This window comes from Oryza sativa, chromosome 5, assembly GCF_034140825.1.
Source record: "Oryza sativa Japonica Group chromosome 5, ASM3414082v1".
Classification (NCBI taxonomy): Eukaryota; Viridiplantae; Streptophyta; class Magnoliopsida; order Poales; family Poaceae; genus Oryza; species Oryza sativa.
The window spans coordinates 28,571,958-28,597,168 of NC_089039.1; the positions used below are offsets into that span (position 1 = coordinate 28,571,958).

The 25,211-nt window shown below is 44.9% G+C and overlaps 3 protein-coding genes and 1 pseudogene across 4 annotated transcripts; 3 read left to right on the top strand and 1 right to left on the bottom strand.

Moving 5' to 3' along the window:
- Positions 1-1,860: 1,860 nt before the first annotated feature.
- LOC9268982 (uncharacterized) lies at positions 1,861-3,407 on the bottom strand. Its single transcript, XM_015783616.3, has one exon. The coding sequence runs from the start codon at positions 3,244-3,246 to the stop codon at positions 2,035-2,037; it is 1,212 nt and encodes a 403-aa protein (XP_015639102.1). The 5' UTR covers positions 3,247-3,407; the 3' UTR covers positions 1,861-2,034.
- A 1,811-nt stretch (positions 3,408-5,218) lies between these two features.
- On the top strand, positions 5,219-11,130 carry LOC107275437 (uncharacterized). 2 transcript variants are annotated; one of them, XM_015783209.3, is made up of 21 exons: positions 5,219-5,420; positions 6,443-6,522; positions 6,613-6,699; positions 7,079-7,129; positions 7,236-7,353; positions 7,510-7,566; positions 7,657-7,721; positions 7,830-7,913; positions 8,039-8,089; positions 8,174-8,236; positions 8,329-8,375; positions 8,464-8,533; positions 8,803-8,865; positions 8,963-9,052; positions 9,140-9,178; positions 9,260-9,487; positions 9,788-9,873; positions 9,955-10,003; positions 10,412-10,492; positions 10,583-10,676; positions 10,836-11,130. In XM_015783209.3, the coding sequence occupies exons 1-21, from the start codon at positions 5,303-5,305 to the stop codon at positions 11,036-11,038; spliced, it is 1,824 nt and encodes a 607-aa protein (XP_015638695.1). In that variant the 5' UTR covers positions 5,219-5,302; the 3' UTR covers positions 11,039-11,130. The 2 variants fall into 2 exon arrangements, with proteins under 2 accessions (XP_015638695.1, XP_025881600.1); XM_026025815.2 differs by lacking the exon at positions 8,464-8,533 and having other exon boundaries at positions 8,329-8,378; positions 8,787-8,865.
- Positions 11,131-13,821: 2,691 nt separating this feature from the next.
- Positions 13,822-14,944, top strand: LOC136356699 (putative F-box/LRR-repeat/kelch-repeat protein At1g11620; annotated as a pseudogene).
- Positions 14,945-16,803: 1,859 nt separating this feature from the next.
- LOC136356428 (F-box protein At5g65850-like) lies at positions 16,804-24,738 on the top strand. The gene is made up of 3 exons (XM_066310305.1): positions 16,804-17,688; positions 17,839-17,918; positions 24,411-24,738. The coding sequence occupies exons 1-3, from the start codon at positions 16,804-16,806 to the stop codon at positions 24,736-24,738; spliced, it is 1,293 nt and encodes a 430-aa protein (XP_066166402.1).
- The last annotated feature ends 473 nt before the right edge of the window (positions 24,739-25,211 follow it).

Here is a 25,211-nt window from a genome sequence, read left to right on the forward strand (position 1 = left end):
TGGAGCCTGGAGGGGAGGGGAGGGGAGGAGATGGCTGGGAAGTGGGGCTTTGCTGTTGGATTGGTGGGTGGAAGCGATAGAGGAGGAGACGACGGCGAGGAGCCGAGGAGGAAGACGAGACTGCGGAGTGCGGAGTTTTGAAATGATTCCTCTCGCTTCTAGAAGAAGCCGGGTGGTGGGACCGTGGGAGGAGGATGCCGTTCTCAGCGTGGGCTGCAAGAGAAGTGGACCTTTATATCGCAATTGAGTTAGTTTGGGCCGTTGGGAACTTAGTTTCTTGGGCTGTACATTTCGGTCTGGAAAGCATTAAGAAAAGCCCATGGTGATCAAAGATTCAAGGAGTTGCCTTGGTCGATTTCAAAATGGGGGAAAAAAAAGAATTGCCTTTGCAGGAAGCCAGGAATTATTTTGAGCACTTCCTTTTGGCACCTTGGAGCTGGATATGTACTGCAGTACTGGTGCAGTGGTGCTACCGTGCTGGTGTGTTCGCAACTCTCTGCTTTCTCCGAGTTGTAACTTTGAGTATGTGAACCATAAAAATACTGAACACTTCAAGTTTATACCAAAGGAAAAACAACTGATTCCAGGTGCATTTCACCATTAAACACTGCAAGGCATCTCAAAGGAAAAACAACTGGTGCCATTTCAGCAGAACTTCACGGAAAGAATTTTTTGGGAAGAAACACCAAAAGTTATACTACTTCACAATTTTCCTTTTGATTGTTTTATTGTGGTGATGTTTACAGAGCTTTTGACATAGAAACATCCGGCCTCAGTCTGCCGCCGGATATGTTACAGCTTTGTTCTGTAACAGATACAAGCACACCTTCTTATACAAGTACACCCCGACGGGGTTAAAAAAACAGATATAAGCAGACACAGTAAGTTACTGATCTCCGAACTCTATGGGCATAGTTCTCTTACATTTTCCATCAGAAGAAAGCAACGATAATGTTTAGTACAACATCAGCAGAACGTAAGAAATGGTAAGACATTGTTGTGCTGCAACATTAAATTAGAATAAAAAAAATGCTTACACAATGTTCAGTCATAACGGCCAAATTAGAAAGCCAGCCTCATCCCTCGTGTAGCAAGCTAAAAACCTAACAGTTACTCCATAATTTTATCGGAAGAACAAAAATGAAAAAAAAATGCATGGACAAGTTGGAAGAACCGTTTGCTTTTACTCATGCAGACAGGTTTGCAAAACAGAGATATAAGAAGCACCAGGCCACCAAGAATCTCAATGTTCTCACTTTCTCTATTCACTCCACCGGATGCCTTCATTGTCTAAAAAGGACTCCACTGGATGCCTTACATATACTAAATGAATTCAAGCAAATAAGAGTAGACTGACAAAGTACAGAACCAAATAGACTGCATGCAAATGCACTTCAAGCAAACCAAAGCAAAGAGCACTCACCTCAATATCCAAAAAGAGAAAATAAGGAACAAACTGAAATTATCAATAGCAACACAAGGATATGCTAACATCTTGAATTATCCAAAAGGACAGCATAAACTTAAGGTAGCAAACGCTGTACAGCAATTGGAGGATTCATGTTTCAGTTAACGATTTAGACTAATCAGTAAGACAGTAACTATGTAACAAGTGCAATACCATCAAACTCAGCAGTCAGAACCCATGCAACTATGAAAGTGAAACAAGGTTAAGGCATTTGGTCTCTTCCACTTCACTGTGCACATGCTTCAGGACTAAATATCACATACAAACTAAATTGTGCTATGCACATCATTAACACTGTAAAAAAGAGCGCCATGTTAGCAACTAGTACCATTCATGAACAAATATAATCTGAAAAAAAAATCCCAGCACAAGCGTAGCAACATGAAGATATCTGCAATCATCCACTGACATTTAGAGAGCTACTGAATTATCAGGAATTATCAGAAATGTGACAAGGACAATAGAGGCAATGCTCAAAATAAATGTTCTAAGCTGAAAGTCATTCATGCAAGGAACCGTACTTCAGCTTACAGCAGAGTAAAATTGCAGAAGTAACCACAATCCCTTCAAGGGAGAACCCAAATCGGAGGAGAGCAGGAGCAGCTTTGCTCCGGCGGGAAGCAGCGGTCGACCTGGAGGTTCACCCACCTCCCATTGTCACTGCAGGTGTACTTCTGGTCGGCAGCGTCATGGGACAGGAGGTCAGCATGGTAGAAGCTCCCGTCGTCCAGGAAGTATACGCCTTCTGTGAAGCCCGGGTAGTTGGACACATTGTAGGATCTGGAGCAGCCTCGCCCAAGGAAGATCATCTCGCCAAACAGAGAGAACAGCTCTACCCAATTGTAACGTGTCATCATAATACCGTTCTCATCCGGTATCTCAAGCTCCACCAGCTGGAATATCTTGAGTTCTTGGGTGGAAGAAGTGGGATGACCCTCCCTGTATCTCACGATCAGCAGTAGGCAGTTCTGGGACTCCACGAGGTACCGTGACTGAACGGCCAGTTCGTTGTAGATCCTGGGCTTGCCGCAGGCGCGGTGCTCCGGTCCGTGCATCTCGACTCCACGCCCCTCGTCCGTGTACTCTGGGATCCACGCCAGTAGATTCTCCTGCTGGGTGAGGACGAGAAGGACGCCCTTGTGGAAGATGATGTCCTCTGGCTCCATAGCCTCGATCTCTGTTCTGTGGAGCTCGGAGGCCATGGTGCCATGGTCCATGCGCCAGAACGCGACAGCTCTCAAAGACATGACATCGATGGGGTACGTCTTGACGATCGCCGCGACGAGGCAACTGGCGTGGCCCGGCTGGTGCGAGAGCGTCGCGGCGAGGTGGACGATGGAGGAGCTCTCTCCTCCCTGCACATCCATGAAGTCGGGGAGCGGGATGATGGTGTCGGTGCCGAACTTCTGAAGGACGTGGCCGCTTGTTTGGGCGGAGGCGAGGAACGCCCAGCTGCCGTCGTGAGACCCGAAGAAGCGGGCGTGGCGTGCGTCGACGGGCTGCTGCGGGAGGTGGGCGGCGTGGACGACGCTGATCCCGTGGCCGCCGGAGCAGAGCAGGCAGCAGACGGAGGAATCACCACCGTTGGGGCGCAGCAGACAGGGAAGCTGGCGCGGGCGTGGCGGCTGGCCTGTTGCTACCTTCACCTTCACGGCGCGGCGCCAAGCCCCGCAGACCCCGGCCATCACCTGGCGGTCTGCACGGCATGCGACCCTGGAGAAGACGATCCTAAGGACGTCGGCAGGGAGCTCCTCCCACGGTGGTGTATGCATGGCCATGGAGCCGGGAGGAGATGGGAGGGGAGGAAGAGGAGACTTGTGGCGAAGAAGACGACGAGAGGGCGAGGAGGGGAGGAAGAGGGGAGTCGTGGCGAAGAAAGACGAGAGATCGATTCCCAGGCCCAGCAACAAGGGGGTGGTTTGTTCGTGGTAAAGAAAAGAAGATTTCTGGTCGTAGAGGACACCGGCTGGACTGACAATCGCAGAGTCTGTGTCTCATATACCAAAGGCACCAGCTAAAAGGAAAAGCGTGTTACCGTGCTGCATTTTAACTTGCAAAGGATGAAAGGGAAGAAGGAATCAAATGCCGCTCTCCTGCGCCACGCGAGCACGCAGATTGGATGTGCACTGCCATGTAACATTACAGTGCCGAGGCGGTGCAGGCAAATTGGCAATCACACGGCACCGGCCGCCGGCGGCGTTCACTCTGCCTGAAACTGAATGGACTCGTCACGTGACTAGACCGCCCGGCGCGGCCTTCTCTTTCTTTTCTCCCCAAAATAACAGCAGAACGCGGCCAAGCCAAGAGGTGATCAATTGATGAAAGCAAAGGAGGCTGGTACAAGTGGAGGTGTATATCAGGTACATGAGGCAAACGCAAACCGAGTGTTCTCTCCCATTTAAGGGTCTGTTTACTTCCTGAAATAAAAATTTTTGGGTGCCACATCAGACGTTTGACTGGATGTTGGAAATAGTTTTCAGACACGAATGACAAAACTAATTTCATAACTCAGACTAGAAACCGCGAAAGAATCTTTTGAGCCTAATTAAGCCATCATTAGCACATATGTATTACTATAACACTTTATAGCTAACCATATACTAATTAGGCTAAAAAGATTCGTCTCGCGATTTACATGCAAACTGTGCAATTAGTTTTTCTTTTTATCTATATTGAATGCTCTATATATGTATCCTAAAATTTAATGTGATGTTTGTTGCGAAAAGTTTTTGGGCAACTAATCAGGGCCGAATTTGGGCAACCACGCGAGAGTCAATGCTGATCGATCCGGGTCGTATCGTCGTCGTAGCTAAGACACCGACCTGGTTGTTGTTATATATTCGTACTATATTTTACCACCGCGACGTGAGGCATGTCGCGAGAGTGCACGCTGCGCCCGCACCCGTGCAGTGGACACGGGCCGTGAGTTTGATTTGTAGTCTACGTGCATGCGCCGTGCCGCCGTGTGCGTGGCTATGTGGTACGCATGCATATCGCTGCACGGACCGCAGGAGCAGGTATCGTTCGACTCGGAGGACTCCACGCGCGTCGGCGCGCGGCTTGTCTCGTGCGTACGTGTGCCACTCGATTTCGACGCCTGAGGCGCGCGGCGGCACGTACCCGTAGACCGTGGTCCGTGGAGTCGCTCGCGCGCTGGCGCGGGGAACCTGGCACACGGCCCACCTGACCTGACTACCTGAGGACGGCCGGAGACATTGCATGGAGGGGATCGGAGAGCGCGTGGAAGTTTTGGGGGGGCTCGGTCGGACTGATGGTTTAGTTTTGCGCGAGTCGTGACGAAAACTAAGGTCACTGCGCGTCATCTCGCGGAGCTCGCCGTCGTATCACCCCGCCCGATTCATCGTCATCTCAGGAGATTTTTCGAGGTCTGATCGATTGATGGGTTGATTAATTTGAGGCGGGCCGGGAAAGCAACGTGGTGTGTCATGGTGTGTGGTGTGGGTAATGCACGTACGGCACGGGGTCGCGTGAGCTGCAGCAGTTGTTTGTTTGTTTACCGCTAATTAGCCTCGGCTTTTTACATGTGGCGCGAGGCAAGTTGGGGGCCTAAACAAAACAGAAACGGGCTCTGATTATATATTACTTTTTGTTCAAGCAGCCCCTAACCGAACGATAATCGTCGCACTATGTCGACGTGAACTATACGGCCGGGGATCGGAACCAAATTCTAGTCCGATCGTGTTGCGGCTAATAAAAGGCCTGGCGGCCGGTGCGCGATCAGATAATTCACCTTTTGGTTGGTGGCTGTGTTTAGGTTTAAGGTTTAAGCGGAGGAGCCTAGCCCTTCGGCTGCCGACACAAGGTAGAGAAACGATGAAGTACGTGGTGGTGATGGGAGGCGTGATCAGCGGCCTCGGCAAGGGGGTGACGGCGAGCAGCATTGGCGTCGTCCTCAAGGCGTGCGGCCTCCGCGTTACGTCCATTAAGATCGGTACCAACACGTGCTTCTTCTTTCCTTCCTCCCCCTCTCTCTTTGCCTACAATCTTTCCTTCCTCCCCCTCTCTCTTTGCCTACAATATTGCTACCTCCGTTTCTAAAGGGGTGTTTGAATCCCCGCCAAACATTGCCTCGCCAAACATGCGGCACAACAGTTTGGCTGATTGGTTAATGCGTGAGTTGTGGCAACCACACTTTTTTCTACTTCATTTGCATGCTTATTTCCACCACAGCTGTGGCGATCATTTCTCTCGCCACCATCTCTGGCGGCGCCACAACTTGGATGGTTGGTTTAGGCTGTGAACTAAACATACCCTAAATATATATGCACTTCTAGCATATACTTTTATTTGAATTCTGGAAAGTGGTTTGCAGCAGAAGAATTTGTTTTTTTAGTTCAAAGACATGGAGCGAATAATCTGTCATAATAATATGATGAAGTAGCTAAACAAGAACAATACTATATACTCTCTCCGTTTCAGATTATAAAACGTTATGACTTTAGTTAAAATCAAACGTTTATGCACAAATATAGTAATGTTTATAATTTCATTAAATCAATTGTTGAATATATTTTCATAATAGATTTGTGTTGAGTTGAAAATATTATTATTATTTTTCTACAAACTTGGTTAAATTTGAAGCAAGTCAAAATGTCTTGTAACCTAAAATGGAGGGAGTACCTTAAAGCCTCTCTTCCGTGTTGATTTACATATTGCAGCTTTTCTTCTGCATCTATTTTTCTAGTGTGTTTGTAATATGAATAATTTTATCATTCTTGATAATGTACCTAGAGGTAGAGGTAGATGTACTTGTAAAATTATTTATGTACCTCAAAGTAATTTATCAAGAATTGTAAAATTCCTCTTGTAATATGTTGTAATATATCTTTTAATTTTTAGTCATGACTACTTTTACTAATTTGACTAGCTAGGTGTTTGATGAATTGATGATTATTTTTTAATTTTTTCTATGCGAGGTAAGATTTGCTGTAACTGTATTTCTCAAATGTGTAGATCCTTACTTTAACGCTGATGCCGGAACTATATCTCCTCATGAACACGGCGAAGTGTTTGTGTTAGATGATGGTGGTGAGGTATTGGATAAATGTTCGCGTGAAATATCCGTGATAGCTAGGATACATATTTGTTCATTTGATGTATATTACCGTGTTCACTTGTTGCAGGCGGACTTGGATCTTGGGAACTATGAGAGGTTTCTCGACATTAAACTAACTCGAGACCATAGCATAACCGCCGGGAAGATCCATCATGTATGTATGTATAAACTTTTGAATAATAGAGAGAACCCATCATTAGTTCTTCTTTCACTCCCAAACATTAATTAACTACCTAGAACCCGCCATGTGTCTAAGCTATGGCCAACAAATTGTTAATGGCCACATTTACACTTCAACAAAAATCACACTTTAGGCGAAGTTTGAAAATTAAATGAGTATTATGTGTGTTAGATTATGATATAGTCCCACTATTCAAATAAAAATCAATACTGTAATATATAAGTACTAACAATAACAACATGAAAAATATCAGCCTTCATAAATAGATAAATAAGTCTCAGTTTTGTAAAGACACTATGCTAGCTCTTGATTAGCTTACTTAAAGCCATGTTCTTGTGGTGGTTGACGACAGTATGTTTATGAGAAAGAGAGAAGGGGGGACTACTTGGGTCAGACTGTTCAGGTGCCAGCCACTTCTCCTCAAGTCTTCTTAATTTGTTTTTGAACTTTTGGTAAATTTAGTATCTACATTTCTTGAAAATCCAACCAATCATCATTTTTCTTGTAAGGTTATCCCACATATTACAAATGAGATACAAGATTGGATTGAGCGTGTCGCGATAGTTCCGGTTGATGGCGAGGTGGATCCTGCCGATGTCTGTATAATAGAGCTCGGTGGCACTATAGGTGACAAGAGACAATTAACCAGCTGCATTTTAGTCTTAACAAATTCTTAGAGTTACATACATTTTTGGATTTAGAAGTCAATTTCAAAGCTATATATAGCTACTCGTCTCTTTATTTTCAGTTTATTAACAGTATTTATTTGACACTATGCTGCAGGCGATATTGAATCCACACAATTTATTGAAGCCTTTAGTCAATTCTCCTATCGTGTTGGTAAATAAATTGAATTATTGCATAACAGATATTTTATTTTTTTCTCCATGATGATATTGATAACCTTATTTGCATGTTATTTTTGGACAGGTGCTGGTAATTTATGTGTGGTGCACGTCGGTCTTGTTCCAGTTCTGAACGTTGTGGGTGAGCAGGTCAGAAAAAATATTTATACCTGTGACTTTGCTATTTGCTAATTGCCGCCTTCGTCTTGAAAATAATATCATACATCTTTAATTTGGTTTATGTATGTTCTTGTGCAGAAAACTAAGCCCACTCAAAATAGTATACGTAAGTTAAGAGAATATGGTCTCACGCCAAATATTATAGCTTGCCGTTGTACTAAGGTTTGTATTATGAACCCAGTTACCGGTTCATTTTTAGTATTAAGTTGTGGTGCCTTCATGTATTTTCTTAAGGACCATATAACTTTCTTATTTATTAACTAAGAGCATGTTTTTATTATTAATAGGAACTGGAGAGAAGTGTGAAAGAAAAACTCTCTCTCTTCTGCCATGTGCCGGTAATGAAATTTTCTTTTTAATTTAATGATTATTGTTAGCAACTGATTGCTCTAGTTGCTAATGAACTCTTGTGGCCATCGCAGGTAGCTAACATTTTTACTCTGTGTGACGTTTCAAACATCTGGCGTGTTCCTCTGTTATTGCGGGTAAACAGAGAATATCGTCCTAGCTTTCTTATACACCAGACAAAATTTTGCACCCTTGCACTGTGTTGAATATCTTACTCTTGTCATTTTAGGACCAAAAGGCACATGAAGCTATTCTTAAAGTTTTGAATCTTGAAAGGTAATATTTTCAATGTTCCATATAAGAGTAAGTTAAAGGTGTCACGCTGCTATATGCAATCCCAATTGCTCATTTCTCACATTTGCAGTGTTGCTGGTGAGCCTAACTTGGAGGAATGGACGGCAAGGGCTGATCTATATGACACACTACAAGAAACAGTTAGTCTCTTTTTTCATCCTCACAATGCAAACAAAAGGGATATCTGAGATTACATTAAAAAAGGAAAAAAAAACTATCATGATTTTTTTTCTTACTTTTTTTGGGAAAGAAAGGCAAGAAGAATGCCTTCTTTTTCTTACTACACTGATGTGTCATGTTATAAGTGTATCTAGATTTTAGCGAAATCAAATGGTTGAGGTCATTGTTAGTAAGAGTTCAATAACAAAAATTTAGAACGACCTAAGCGGTCTGTGTGCTCCTTTTTCAGGTCAGAATTGCCATGGTTGGAAAATACACCGGTGTATCTGATACATACCTTTCAGTGATGAAGGTGAGACGGATGGATCCCTATGGTGTTTGCTTCCTTCAGTCCATTATAAGCCTCATCAGTTTTGTCCAACATATTTCTTGATCTGCAATTCTTGTAGGCTCTTCTACATGCTTGTATAGCTTGTGGCAGAAAACTTGTTGTTGATTGGGTTCCTTCCACCGATCTTGAGGATTCAACTGCCACTGTGGTTTGAACAACTTACACTATGCATCATATTTTGCTCTGTAGTATATATATATTTGTTTCCTTACATGTTTTTGTTAAATTTTAATAGGCACCTGATGCTTACAACACAGCATGGAGTTTACTGAGGGTGAGAAGTTTACTCCTGAAATGTTTGCTACATGTACAATTTTTATTATATATACTTTATCTGAAAGATATTTCATTTCAGGGTGCAGATGGCATTTTAGTACCTGGTGGCTTTGGAGAGAGAGGTGTTGAGGGGAAAATATTGGCTGTTAAGTATGCCCGCGAAAACGATGTCCCTTTCCTGGGCATATGCCTTGGCATGCAGCTCACTGCGGTTGAATTTGCACGCCATGTTTTGAAATTGCCTGATGCTAACAGCACAGAATTTGATGCCAAAACGGAGAATCCATGTGTGACCATAATGCCAGAGGTAATTGTCAAACCCTCAGTTCATACATATAAATGATCGGAAATTACATGCACATGCTCCAAATTTTGGACACATGCTACATTTTTGTATCAAGTTCTATTTTTCTGATCATAGCCTCTCAAGATTTTAGTCTTGTATTTTTTATACCAATATAAAACTTCTCCATGTCTGATATGAGTTGTTTCAGAAAAAAAAAGTATGTTGAATTTAGTTATATATATGTACTGGCTAGTTACAAACTTAATTTAGGCCATTAGTTACTGTTTCCTAGTACAAAGCTAATAATAGCATCTCCTTCAGTGCTCCAACGAAGGAAAGGGTGGTACCATGCGACGTGGATCAAAGAGGATATTTTTCAAGGTTGCAGGTAGCAAGTCTGCCAAGCTGTAAGTGAACACTTACTCTTACCACAAGTGCATCTTTTCTGTTTTAATTCTCTATGTGTTAATTACTTTGCAATCACTCAGATATGGTAGCGTCAGCCACATAGATGAGAGGTTTCGGCACAGATACCAGGTTTGCTGACCAATATCTTGTGTAGTTCATCATAATGTTACTCATGGTGTTTTAATTGCCTTTTTTTACCATCATTGAGAAGTTATTAGGAGGTAATAATTATATTTTTTATACAAAATTTGATATTTATAGGTACTTAAGTATCTCAAAATATCAAAAAGTATAGTGTAAGAGAAATTTTACCGTCATTGAAAAAGTACCTTAAGTATCTAAATTTTACACTAAAATTTTTTGGTACCTGTAGGATGTACCAAATTTTACACTAGAAAATATAATATTTATGGTACATTCTTAAGGATGGTAAAATTATCCTTAACGTAAAATTTAGATACCTTGAGATACTTTCTCGAGCACCGCAAAAATTCTCTTTTCTGAAAATTTGATATGTAATATTGACTAACTTTCCAGGTAAATCCCAATATGGTGCAATTATTTGAGAACAGTGGGCTTCAGGTTGTAGGCACAGACAAGACCGGAGAAAGGGTGCAGGTAGAAGCCGAAGAACCGAACTTGTTTGAACAAATTTCAACTTTTCCAAAATTCATGAATGTTGATGTTATTGTTTGTCCAATTTTCTAGATCGTCGAAATACCCAATCATCGATTTTTCGTTGGTGTTCAATTTCACCCCGAGTTTAAGTCGAGACCTTCGAAACCTTCTGCACTTTTTGTCGGTAAGTTACTTAAACCTTTGTAAACGACCCAATGGTAGTTCATATATATTTTTCTTTTGAAAAAACAAGTTAGTGATGTAATATCAACATACCGCTTTGTCGAGTTCCGTCAAAATTTCTGTCTTTGACAATCTGATCAACATATATACCGACCTGCAGGACTAATCGCTGCATCGTGTGGGCAACTGGATGATGCGTTGCAAGATGCGGCTTGTAACCATGAGCCACAACAGAATCGGCGTGGAGAGAAGCGTCTTGCTGCTAGTGATCTTGGAGACGGAACCTGCCGCAGCAAACGGCAAGTGAAGGCGTGCTCTAATTCGAATGACACTGATGAAGCACAGGATGTTACAACCTGTTAATTGCAGTTGTCGTTTCTTGAGATCATTGTTAGTAAGAGTTTTGTAAAAAGAAAAAAAATTAAGTACGTGAAGCAGTGCTTTTATAATGGAAAATGGAGGAGGATAATCTTCTCTTTTTTAAAAAAATAATAATAGGAAAAAAAAGTAAAGGTGTGCAACATATGATGCATTGTATCGTCACCAAAAGTTCTTCGTGTTGAGATACGGAGTAGGGTTTTTTTTTCCCGACCTCTCTCCACCCTACACAAAAATTCTGGTTTTTTAAAGAGATTTGCTCGAGTCCAACAAAAAATACCTCGAGATATCAGTACCTCACTGTAGCATTGAGTATTTATGAAACTTATTACTTATTATTCCCATATCCATAAAAAACCGATAGTATTGGAGGTGACATCTTCTAGTACAATGAATCTAGATAGAAAGACTGTCCAGATTCATTATACTATAAAATATTATGTCTAAATTAATTTTAAAACAGAGAGTAGCCAATTGGTCGCGCACACTGTTATAATTTTAAAATAGAGAGTAGCCAATTGGTCCAATTGGTCACGCACACTGTTAGGCTACTCTAAATAAACATATATAATCATTATGGACAACTCTGAGGCGCCTACAAATCGGCGTCCGATTTTTTTTAAAAAATTAGACGCTGTTTCACCAAGTAGATCGAAAATGTTTCACTAAATAGTTCGAAAATGTTCAATTTTTAAAAACTAGAACACAATCAAATCACCTCATGAAATATTTTGCTACAACGTATGAAACAACGGTTTCTACAAAATCGGGCGTTGTTTCATCCTATATAAAAACAATGTTTCAGCAAATAGCGAAAGAATGTTTCAATTCTTAAAAAAAGTGAAACACAGTCAGATCGCTAGATGAAAACAAATTGGTTCAATGTATACAACAAACGATTTTAAACCATTGCAACACTTAAATCACGTGTACATCAACAAAACTACATGTCCATTAAGATGAAATTATTAAAGCAATATCAAAAATCTACTGCAACATTTGGTACATAATGAAACATCTCGAGTACACTAGCCGAAACATTGTTGGTGGAACAAAAATGAAACGGATCCTCCTAATAGAGTGTTTCCGTAATATGCGAGTGATTTGTTGCAACAGCGCGCGTGATGGGGGCGGCGCGCAAGATGTGGGAGGCGCCGGCGTCCAATTTTTTTCCCCATCGGGCGCCAAATGGGGAGGATTTTCCGAAGTTGACATCATGCATGAACCGCAAACGACAAATGAATAATACGACACCGAATAGGAGGGAAAGTCATTTCATAGGGAATATCCCCTCATTTCGTGCATGCTACCTAAATAGTCATAAAAAATATGAAAAAAATTGGAAACATAGATTAATATGAAATATATCACTCCACAAACATGCAAGTTTAAATTTAACTTCTACAAACTATAACAAAAACAACAAATATAGTAACAAATGCACGATAACTATTTCCAGTTTAATTTGTTATTTTTGTTGTAACTTGTAGAATTTGAATTTAGACTTGCATGTTTGTGGAGTAATATATTTCATATTAATCTATACTAACAATAGTGCCCGTGCGTTGCAACGGGAAAAACACCGTTCGATAATGTGACACCTTGAAAACCTCAAATCGGTAAAAATCAAGTTTAATTTGATATATTAACAAATAGGTAGAACCGAGACTAATTTGATAAATTAGCATATGATTTAGAATTTATTTTTCGAGCCTACTTAGGAGTTTATCAAACGGATTTTAATTTAAAAAATCAGAGCCACATTGTTTGATCAAATTAGACAGATTCATTTTTATTTTTTTGCCCTTTTTTTTACTGCGTCCACATAATCGGATTCTTTTTTTTTTGCCCGGCTTTTTCACCCGATCTTTTTCGCCTAGTTTTTTCGCCCGATTTCTTTTTTTTTGAATCGGACCGATTCTTTTTCGCCCGTTTTTTTTTCTCCCGGTTTTTTCGCTCGTCCGATTTTTTTCGCTGGTTTTTTTACGGACGACGGAAGCACCTTTTATTTTTTTTAAGTATAGTAGAGGTAGAGATAGAAATTTTTTAACCGTGTCACATATAATTCCTTTTTCTTTGAAATCAGATAGATTTTTTCTTTTTTTTTCGCCCTTTTTTACCGCGTAGACGGAGTCGGATTCGTTTTTCTTTTCCCTTATTTTCGCCCTTCTTCTGGATCGGACATATTTGTTTTTTCTTTCCTTTTTCCGGTTTTTTCACCCGTGTTTTTTTTATCGAACCGATCAGTTTTTTTTCTTTTTATCGCTTTTTTTTACGTTTGGTTTTTATTTTTCTTTTTCCGGTTTTTTTTGGATGGGACCGATCTGTTTTTTTTTTCTTTTTATCGCCCTTTTTTTTACGTTTGGTTTTTCTTTTTCCGGCTTTTTTCTCCCGTTTTTTTTTTTGAATCAGACATATTTGGTTTTTTTCCTTTTTCGCTTGGTTTTTTTGACGGACGATGGAAGTACTTCTTATTTTTTAACTAAAAGTAGAGATTATTATTTTTTAAAAAATTTTTGATAACTATTTAGATGACATGCAAACGAATATCCCTCGAAAGATGAAAATCCACCTCCATAGCACGAACTACAAACGACGACGACGGCTTCCGCTAGCGATGCCGAATAGGAAAGCTAGCACGAAGGGGAAGTTTCAGTATCCGAATAGGTCCAGTACTCGAATTAATTCATCAGCTCTTCTACTCATAAGTCAAGCTCCGTTTCAGAAGAAATTAAACGCAGCACGCTGTCAGCAATATTGCCTCCGCGATGGAAAGGCCACGGGTTAACGACGGTGAAAACGGCATTAACATTTCGCTGGTCGCCACCTGCAATGACGGCGTCCTGCCGGTCGACCTGCTCCACGACATACTGCTGCGCCTCCCGGCGAGGCCGCTCTGCCGCCTTCGCGCCGTGTGCCGGCCGTGGTGCGCCCTGCTGTCCGACCCGAGCTTCGTCGCCGCCCACGCGGCAAGGCACCCGGGCCCGCACCTCGCCGTCGCCGTCCGCGGGCGCCTCAACGCCTACGGGAGGGAGGTGGTGGACGTCCACGCGTTGCGGCATGGCTCTCCTCGTCGACAACAACCTGTTGCTCCGCGTGCTCGACCCGGCGTCCGGCGCCGCTCCCCTCGTCCCCGACTACGAGGTCCACCCCATCAACTACTCGTTCACGCTCGTGCGGACCGCGTCGACGGGGGACTACAAGGTGCTTCGCATCACCCACGACGTAGCGCTGCAGCCGCGCGAGCGGCAGGTTTGCTCGGTCCTCGCCCTCGGCGGCGACGGCGTCAACGGCGGCCGCCTCGCGCGGTGAAGGGAGGTGCAGAGCCCACCTGGAAACGTCAAAACGTGGGACAAGTACGTGGCCGTCGTCGACGGAGTCGCCTACTTCGTGCTGCGCGACGAATTCTTGCTCAGCGAGACTGGCGGCGGCGACTGGATCACGGCGTTCGACGTGGAGGCGGAGCAATGGCGACCCGAACTCGTCGGCGGCCCGCCGGAGACCTTCCACAACCGCCTCCGCGTCTCCCTGGCCGCACTGAGGGGCTCCTTGGTGGTGGCCCAAGACGACCACCAAGCTGGCACCCTGGACCTGTGGTTCCTCCTCGCCGGCGACGGCGGCAAGGTGGGGCCGCAGCATTGGTCGAAGCTGTACACGGTGACCATGCCATACCACGGACGGCCATTCCGGTTGGACGGAGAACGCGCGGAGCCGGTGGTGGTGCTCGACGACGGGAGGATCGTCTTCTGGGTGTGGGAGCGCCGTGTCAGTTCACGCGGCGGCGTGATGCGGGTGTACGATCCGAACACCGGCGGTCAAACGGACGTGGCGGCGGAGGCCAATTGCGTCCATGTTGGCGTGTACACGGGGAGCTTGCTTCGTCCTCGGTGAAGGGCGTTTTTATTTTCGGATAGTGGTAGTATGTTTGTACATTTCATTAAAAATAATGGGTGTCGCATGGGATGTTTGACCGAATGTCGGATGGGGTTTTCGGACACGAATGAAAAAACTAATTTCATAACTCGCCTGAAAACCGCGAGACGAATCTTTTTGAGCCCAATTAATCCGTCATTAGCACATGTGGGTTACTGTAGTACTTATAGCTAATCATAGACTAATTAGGCTAAAAAATTTGTCTCGCGATTTCTCCCTTAACTGTGTAATTAGTTTTTCTTTAATCTATATTTAATGCTTTATGCATGTGTTCAAATATTCGATTAGGCTGTGTAATTAGCATATGTGGGTTATTGTCGCCGCCCGCACGCCGGTCCTCCCCCCGCCGCCTGTGCCCACTGCCCGCGGTGCGCCGCCGCCTCCTCTTCTCCTGCTTCGCCAGTCGCCGGCCGCCGAAGCCCTCCTCCACGCATGCGGCCTCTGCAACCATCGTCGCGTCCTCGCCATCGCTGGCCCGCCGCCGCGTCGCCCGTCGTCGGCCCGCCGCTGCGTCACCTGTCGTCGGCTGCCGACGCCCTCGCACTGCCAGCCTTGCAGAGAAGTGTGTGTGTGAGAGAGAGAGAGATGAGGAAGGGAGAGAAGAGGGAAAAGAGAGAGGAGGCAGGAGGGTGACGTGGCCACGTTGATATGTGGGGCCCACGTGGGTCCCATGCAGCTTCCACGTCGGACAAAACCGGAGTCAAAGCGAATGGTTTTATGAGTTGAGGGATGTCATATATCTGGTTTTGTGGTTAGGGGACGATTTTGTAACTCGATTACAAGTTGAGGGACCTTCGGTGTACTTTTTCCGTGGGAGGTATAGATGGCTAAACGGGCCGCCCGGCCCGGCACGGCCCAGGAGCATGTTGAGGATGGTTGAGAATTGGGGAGGTTCTGTTAGATTCGATGGCGGAGGCGAGAGGAGACAACGGAGAGGAGGAAGACGACTGCGTTTGAATTGATTCCAGTTGCTTCTAGAGAAGCCGGGTGGGTGACTCAGCATGGGCTGGAAAAAATGGATCGTTATGGTAATCGGAAAAGGTTTGGGCTAACTGATTTTTCTTGGACTCTAAGGTTGGGCCTTAAGAGCATTGAAGAAGCCCATGGGCCCATCTTTGCGCAGGCAATTTGTCAGTTTCAAGTGTTGCAACATGCACTGTAGTTTTCTTTTTTACTAGTAGAAAAAGTGTCCGTGCGTTACAACGGAAAGAAAATAAAAAAAATAAGGAAAAGTTGAGAAAGATTAACATTATGTAATAAATTAAAATACAAATTTCTCAGAATACTTAGGTATTTTTAAATAGGTAGGTGTTTAAATTAATTTATTTGGGTATTTGTCCATAGCCTTCTCGCCAACGGATCCGGCTGTCTGAAGCAGTGTGAGTTACTGTAGCACTTATGACTAATCATGGACTAATTAGACTCAAAAGATTCTTCTCATGATTTCTCCCTTAACTGTGCAATTAGTTTTTTCTAAATCTATTTAATACACTATGTATATGTGTCAAAGATTCGATATAATGTTTTGGGGAAAAAATTGGGTAACTAAATCAGGCCTGAGTTAGAAAGCAGACAACATGCAGATGTCAAAGAAACAAGTATTCTACACAGTTAATTGGGTGCTGCGGAATCGAACCGGAATCATGCCAGGTTATTGATTCATCTTGATCTACAGGATATCAATCGTATCCAATACCAGATTCCCAAATCGTAGCAGACAATGCCTGCCGACTTAACGGGGTTATTAACGAGCAATTAAGAGACAGGGGCATCAGGTCAGGGTCGTCGTTCAATCTACAGTACATACATCATCAACCATGGCAGCGATCTGCGGGGAGACGATCTCCGTCGACGAGTTGTGGCGGGAGATCTTGCTCAGGGCGCCAACCAAAGACGTCGCCCGTTCATGCTGCGTCTCGACGCAGTGGCGCGGCATCGTCAGGGACCCCTCCTTCCGGAAGCTCCACCATGACAGGCATGCCGTGCCGTCCAAGGACGACGTCCCGGACGCTCTGCTCGTCATCACGGTCAACGCCGACGGCCAAAGCGTCTCCACCGTCGTCCCAGCTATGGTCTCTCCGGTGTCGACGAGCCAGCGGGCGCCCATGTACCGGGTTATTAAGAACGGCATCAGCTATAGCCTCGCCAATGTCTGCAATGGCTTCCTCTGCTTCGCGTCATGGAGCAGGGCCAAGGTCGTCGTGTGCAACCCCATCACCGGCGAGAAGCTGGCGATCCCCAGGGCTCCTCCCATCGGGCCAGATTATAAATCGTCGCGTGCCAGGTTTGTCTTGGGGTTCAGCCCGACCACCCACGTCTACAAGTTGTTCCGCTTCGCCGACCGCAGGATCGACGTGTACACGCTGCCCACAAGCGGTGAAGCCGGCGGCGGCGGGTGGCGCCAGCTCCCGCTTCTGTACCCGTGCACCGTGGTAGAAACCACGCCATCCGTCGTTGTAGGTGGCAAGATATGCGTGATGACCGCTACTGGCACCCCGAGCTGGCACCCACCCGAAATTCCCACACTCGGTCCGGTGTTGGTGGTCGACGTCGCGAGCGAGAAGCATCGCATGTATAGCCCACCGGACAACGGGTGCCCAGCGGCTGACGAAACGTCGTTCACTGCCTTTGAGCTGCACGGACGGTTGTGCCTGGCCATCAGGATATCCATGACCAACACAGTCCAGTTCTGGACTTTGTCGGTTGAAGAAGACGACGACGACGACGACGACCTGCCGTGGCAGCTTCTCTACACGATCAAAATCAACATGAAAGATGGCTATAATAATGGATTCCAGGAACTAGAGCCTATGAATGATTGGTTCAATGGCGGCAATAATGGATTTATCCAGGTACCAGAGCCCATGGATGCTTGGCTCGACGGCGAGACCCACACCCTTTGCTACAGAGAGGGCAGCACATTGTACTCTAGGTACTGTTGGAATTAATGAATGGGCCTTAGCCCACTCGAAGATTAATTCTTTGGAAAATCACAAAAGCCCACCTCATGGGATGGCATGCATGTGGAGTTTAGTACCACCTTGCTTATTCTAGGAGAGGGGGACCTCCTTAAAAGGGAGGATGCCCTCCTAGCCACTTGAAGCATGTGTGGTGGAGAGAAGAGGGGAAACACACGCGCGCGCTCGCTCGCCTCGCCTCGCCTGGCCTGGCCTGGCCTGGCCTGGCCTGGCAGGGCAGGGCAGGGCAGGGCAGGCGGCGCGCGTGCACGACGTACGCGTCGAATGGTCCGAAAAATTGGCTCCTCACCCTTGCGCAGATGCAGCCTCCTTTTGCAGTTTTGTTTTGCTGCAAATTCGGGTTCGTTTTGTTTTGGAAACGTTCCGGAAAATCCGGTGCGTGCAAACGGCGTGGAGTCCGGATAAGTTACGCGCGACTTATCCGGTTCGGTTACGCGCAGTAGAGATCGTGCGGGCGCCCTGATCAAGCGACCCTTCTCTATATAAACCGACCCGCCGTCTTCACGCAAGATATGCGAAAATCAATCTAGGGTTTGCCTCCTACTCTGTACTGCGCCGTCGCTCGTAGACTACTCCATCCCGCTCGCCGGCGTGCACCAGCGATCGGGAGAGCAGGTCTCCGGAACCTCTGCCTTTGACGTCCTGCACCGGGAGAAGGCGGCAATAAGGTTTTTGGGAAGCGCTTCGCGCGACTGCTCCCTGTTCGTTCGCGACGGCTCGCCTTCCTCTTCGCTCGCGTGTTTCGTGCCTTCGTAGACACCTGCGAAAAGTTTCGACCAAGCAGCCGGTCTTTTCGTCACCTCGGTACGTGTTCAATATGTTGCGCATATTTGATCTGTTCATGTTATTCTGTGTAGTTTACATGTGTAGATCTAATGATGCGTTCATGCTAGTTTTCATCTGTGATGTCATGATTTATTTATGGAATAAATTAAATCCTTATATGCCCATAATCTCAACAATCCAAAAACCTTATTATAGGCACTGTGATTTTACTATGGCTGGTTTTGCCGATGCACTGAGGCCGGATAAATTCACCGGTGTGCATTTTAAGAGATGGCAGATCAGGGTCACTCTGTGGCTGACAGCTATGAAATGCTTCTGGGTGAGTACTGGCAAACCTGAAGGAGTTCTTACTGCTGAACAGCAGAAGCAATTCGAGGAAGCCACTACTCTCTTTGTGGGATGCATTCTTAGCGTTCTTGGCGATCGTCTGGTCGAGGTGTATATGCATATGACCGACGCTAAGGAGTTGTGGGATGCACTGAATACTAAATTCGGTGCTACTGATGCTAGCAATGATCTGTATATCATGGAGCAGTTTCATGACTACAAAATGGCTGACAACCGTTCTGTAGTCGAACAGGCTCATGAGATACAAACCATGGCTAAGGAACTCGAACTCCTTAAGTGTGTCTTACCCGACAAATTTGTGGCCGGGTGCATTATTGCAAAACTTCCTCCATCTTGGAGGAGTTTCGGTACTGCACTCAAACACAAGAGACAGGAATACTCCGTTGAGGGGTTGATTGCGTCTCTTGATGTTGAGGAGAAAGCTCGGGAAAAAGATGCCGCGTCTAAGGGCGATGGTGGGCAGTCCAGTGCCAATGTTGTGCACAAGGCCCAGAACAAGAGCAAGGGGAAATACAAAGCTCAGCAGACCACCAACTTCAAGAAGCAGAAGAAGAACAACAACAATCCTAATCAGGATGAGAGGACTTGCTTTGTGTGTGGCCAAGTTGGTCATCTGGCTAGGAAGTGTCCACAACGCAAGGGGATGAAGGCACCTGCAGGGCAGACTTCTAAGTCTGCTAATGTGACCATTGGCAACACTGGAGATGGAAGCGGGTATGGTAATTTACCTACTGTTTTTTCAGTTAATCAATCTACTAATTGGTGGATTGATACTGGGGCCAATATACATGTTTGTGCTGACATCTCATTGTTTTCTTCTTATCAGGTCGCACGGGGTTCCACCGTCCTAATGGGGAATGGGTCACATGCTTCTGTTCATGGTGTTGGCACGGTAGATCTGAAGTTTACTTCGGGAAAGATCGTGCAGCTGAAGAACGTGCAGCATGTCCCTTCTATCGACAGGAATCTTGTTAGTGGCTCCCGTCTGACTAGAGACGGATTTAAGTTGGTTTTTGAGTCTAATAAAGTAGTCGTGTCTAAACATGGATATTTTATTGGTAAAGGTTATGAGTGCGGAGGCCTGTTCCGCTTTTCCCTTTCTGATTTCTGCAATAAGTCTGTGAACCATATTTGTGGCAGTGTGGATGATGAGGCTAATGTTTGGCATTCACGTTTATGTCATATTAATTTTGGCTTGATGTCTCGGCTTTCCAGCATGTGTTTAATTCCTAAGTTTTCCATTGTCAAAGGTTCTAAGTGCCATAGTTGTGTGCAATCGAAGCAACCTCGCAAGCCTCACAAGGCTGCCGAGGAGAGAAACTTGGCACCACTAGAACTCCTACATTCAGATCTTTGTGAAATGAATGGGGTGTTGACGAAGGGTGGAAAACGATATTTCATGACATTGATTGATGATGCTACTAGATTTTGCTATGTGTACTTGTTGAAAACGAAAGACGAGGCTCTAGACTATTTTAAAATTTATAAGGCAGAAGTTGAAAATCAACTTGACAGAAAGATAAAAAGGCTTAGGTCTGATCGTGGTGGAGAGTTTTTCTCGAACGAGTTTGACTTATTCTGTGAGGAACATGGCATCATACATGAGAGGACGCCTCCCTGTTCTCCCGAGTCTAATGGGATTGCTGAAAGGAAGAACCGCACACTGACTGACTTGGTGAATGCCATGTTGGACACCGCGGGACTGCCTAAGGCATGGTGGGGGGAGGCATTGTTGACCTCAAATCATGTGTTAAACAGAGTTCCTAACAGAAATAAGGACAAAACACCATATGAGATATGGATTGGTAGAAAACCATCACTTTCTTATTTGCGCACATGGGGGTGCTTGGCGAAAGTCAATGTACCAATAACGAAGAAGCGCAAACTTGGACCTAAGACTGTGGACTGTGTTTTTCTGGGATATGCTCATCATAGCATTGCCTATAGATTTTTAATAGTTAAATCCGAGGTACCGGACATGCATGTTGGTACAATTATGGAGTCTCGTGATGCTACCTTCTTTGAGAGCTTTTTTCCAATGAAGGATACACATAGTGGTTCGAACCAACCCTCTGAAATAATTCCCAGTTCAATCACACCACCAGAACAAACTGAACATACACATGAACTTGTCTCTGAGGAGGATGTCAGTGAAGCTCCTCGAAGGAGTAAGAGACAAAGGACGGCTAAGTCTTTTGGTGATGATTTCACTGTGTACCTCGTGGATGACACTCCTAAGTCAATTTCAGAAGCATATGCATCTCCTGATGCAGACTACTGGAAGGAGGCTGTCCGTAGTGAAATGGATTCCATTATCGCTAACGGGACTTGGGAGGTGACAGAGCGACCCTATGGGTGTAAACCTGTGGGGTGCAAGTGGGTGTTCAAGAAGAAGCTTAGGCCTGACGGTACTATTGAAAAGTACAAGGCTCGGCTTGTTGCTAAGGGCTATACTCAGAAAGAAGGCGAAGATTTCTTTGACACTTACTCACCTGTTGCTAGATTGACCACAATTCGTGTGCTACTTTCCCTAGCAGCCTCACATGGTCTTCTCGTTCATCAAATGGACGTTAAGACAGCTTTTCTTAATGGAGAGCTGGATGAGGAGATCTATATGGATCAACCTGATGGGTTTGTAGTTGAAGGTCAAGAAGGCAAAGTGTGCAAATTGTTGAAGTCTTTGTATGGTCTGAAACAAGCTCCTAAGCAATGGCATGAGAAATTTGACAAAACATTGACATCTGCAGGCTTTGCAGTCAATGAGGCAGATAAATGTGTGTACTATCGCCATGGTGGGGGTGAGGGAGTTATTTTGTGCTTGTATGTTGACGACATACTGATATTTGGGACAAACCTTGAGGTGATAAATGAGGTTAAATCATTCTTGTCTCAAAATTTTGATATGAAAGATTTGGGAGTAGCTGATGTTATCTTAAACATTAAGCTAATTAGAGGTGAGAATGGGATTACTCTCTTGCAGTCCCATTATGTGGAGAAGATCTTGAATCGCTTTGGCTACATTGATAGTAAGCCTTCTCCAACACCTTATGATCCTAGCTTGTTGCTTCGCAAGAACAAGAGAATTGCTAGGAATCAACTGGAATACTCCCAAATCATTGGCTCGTTGATGTACCTGGCTAGTGCAACTAGGCCTGATATCTCCTTTGCTGTGAGCAAGTTGAGCCGATTTACTTCTAATCCGGGAGATGATCACTGGCGTGCGCTTGAGCGAGTAATGCGCTATCTGAAAGGTACTGTGGAATTGGGACTTCACTATACTGGGTATCCTGCGGTACTGGAGGGTTATAGTGATTCTAACTGGATCTCTGATGTGGATGAGATCAAAGCCACTAGTGGATATGTTTTCACACTGGGTGGTGGTGCTGTTTCATGGAGGTCTTGCAAACAGACAATTTTGACGAGGTCAACCATGGAAGCAGAACTAACGGCACTGGATACTGCTACTGTTGAGGCAGAATGGCTGCGTGATCTATTAATGGATCTGCCTGTTGTTGAAAAACCGGTGCCGGCTATCCTTATGAACTGTGACAATCAAACGGTAATTGTCAAAGTGAATAGTTCTAAGGATAATATGAAATCGTCTAGACATGTGAAAAGACGATTGAAGTCTGTCAGGAAATTAAGAAACTCCGGAGTTATAACGTTGGATTACATCCAAACAGCGAGAAACCTGGCAGATCCCTTCACGAAGGGACTATCACGAAATGTGATAGACAATGCATCGAAGGAGATGGGTTTGAGACCCATGTGAGTTATACTATGGTGGTAACCCAGTCTATGTGATCGGAGATCCCGTGAATTAGATCCTGGGAAGAACAAACCATTAATAAACTAGAGGAGAGTACCAATATATATACCCTATCCAAGTGAAGATGCATATACTCTCGTAAGCTGCAAGGCAGGTTGGCTATGCCTTAATGAGTTCTGTTGGCTTTAATTAGCAAAGATGTTGTCCTGCAGAGCATTCTTGAAGGAACTCACCTTTGTGAGCTTGACTGTTGGTCGCAGTCTATGAAGATTTTGGGTGAATCTTCTAGGAAGCTTACTAAAGACCTAGGAGTATGACTTATACGCTCCACCCGAGGGGTAGTCTACAGACGGTCTAGTACCAGATAAGACTTTGAGTGAAACTTGCTTGCACAAGACTTGCAATTCAAGGCGTAGTCCATTGTTCAAGTTGTGAGTAAGTGTAGCTTGGAGTTCTAGGTGGATGTTCAACCTTAATTGGTCTCCATCGAACCGCTGGTATATAAACAGTACATTGGAAAAGGCAAATCTCAGTGGGATTTTGAGATTTGGTGGGGGATTGTTGGAATTAATGAATGGGCCTTAGCCCACTCGAAGATTAATTCTTTGGAAAATCACAAAAGCCCACCTCATGGGATGGCATGCATGTGGAGTTTAGTACCACCTTGCTTATTCTAGGAGAGGGGGACCTCCTTAAAAGGGAGGATGCCCTCCTAGCCACTTGAAGCATGTGTGGTGGAGAGAAGAGGGGAAACACACGCGCGCGCTCGCTCGCCTCGCCTCGCCTGGCCTGGCCTGGCCTGGCAGGGCAGGGCAGGCGGCGCGCGTGCACGACGTACGCGTCGAATGGTCCGAAAAATTGGCTCCTCACCCTTGCGCAGATGCAGCCTCCTTTTGCAGTTTTGTTTTGCTGCAAATTCGGGTTCGTTTTGTTTTGGAAACGTTCCGGAAAATCCGGTGCGTGCAAACGGCGTGGAGTCCGGATAAGTTACGCGCGACTTATCCGGTTCGGTTACGCGCAGTAGAGATCGTGCGGGCGCCCTGATCAAGCGACCCTTCTCTATATAAACCGACCCGCCGTCTTCACGCAAGATATGCGAAAATCAATCTAGGGTTTGCCTCCTACTCTGTACTGCGCCGTCGCTCGTAGACTACTCCATCCCGCTCGCCGGCGTGCACCAGCGATCGGGAGAGCAGGTCTCCGGAACCTCTGCCTTTGACGTCCTGCACCGGGAGAAGGCGGCAATAAGGTTTTTGGGAAGCGCTTCGCGCGACTGCTCCCTGTTCGTTCGCGACGGCTCGCCTTCCTCTTCGCTCGCGTGTTTCGTGCCTTCGTAGACACCTGCGAAAAGTTTCGACCAAGCAGCCGGTCTTTTCGTCACCTCGGTACGTGTTCAATATGTTGCGCATATTTGATCTGTTCATGTTATTCTGTGTAGTTTACATGTGTAGATCTAATGATGCGTTCATGCTAGTTTTCATCTGTGATGTCATGATTTATTTATGGAATAAATTAAATCCTTATATGCCCATAATCTCAACAGGTACATCGGCACAACTACGACACAGGATCTTTCTCTGACCGAGGTTATGTCATGGGACTCCGAAATCTACCTCCCGGAAATTCCAAATTCATTGCAGATGTGCAACTGGGGTATCTACACGGGGTACCGCCCTAACCTGCTCTCACCTCTCACCTTCGCGTCCCAACAAGATGACGACGAAGATGAAGAAGACGAGTCTGGTCCGTTCATCCGCCAGTTGCTGTGTGCAATTCGACACAAGAAATTGTTGAAACGCAGCTTGCCCATGACGTCGACCAATCACACCAGCGGCAAAAGAATTTGCTCCGGAAATTCATGCATATGCTAATATATATATAGTTTCCTAATCATCGTCGATAATGTTCGCATCACAATCGCTCTTTAAAAAAAATTATATATATTACATAAACTTTTGTGAAGTGAGTACAAAGTATTCCATTATATATACTCCCTCAGTTACATTTTAAGTGCAACCATAATTTTCCGTGCCCAATTTTTATCGTCCGTCTTATTTAATTTTTTTTAAAAAAATTGAAAACATAAATCACGCATAAAGTATTATTCATGTTTTATTATCTTGTAAGAATAAAAATATTAATTATAAAAAAATTTAAATAAGACAGATGATTAAAATTAGGTATAAAAACTTATGATTTGTATTTAAAATGGGACGATGGAGTATATTCTTGACTGAAAGATGTGCCTCTGTAACTTTTGTCCTCTTCTTTATGACATACCTCAGGCAAGCTAGCTGCGTGAGCTTTCGAGAAACACTAGAAAAGGCGTGTGGCTTTGCCACCC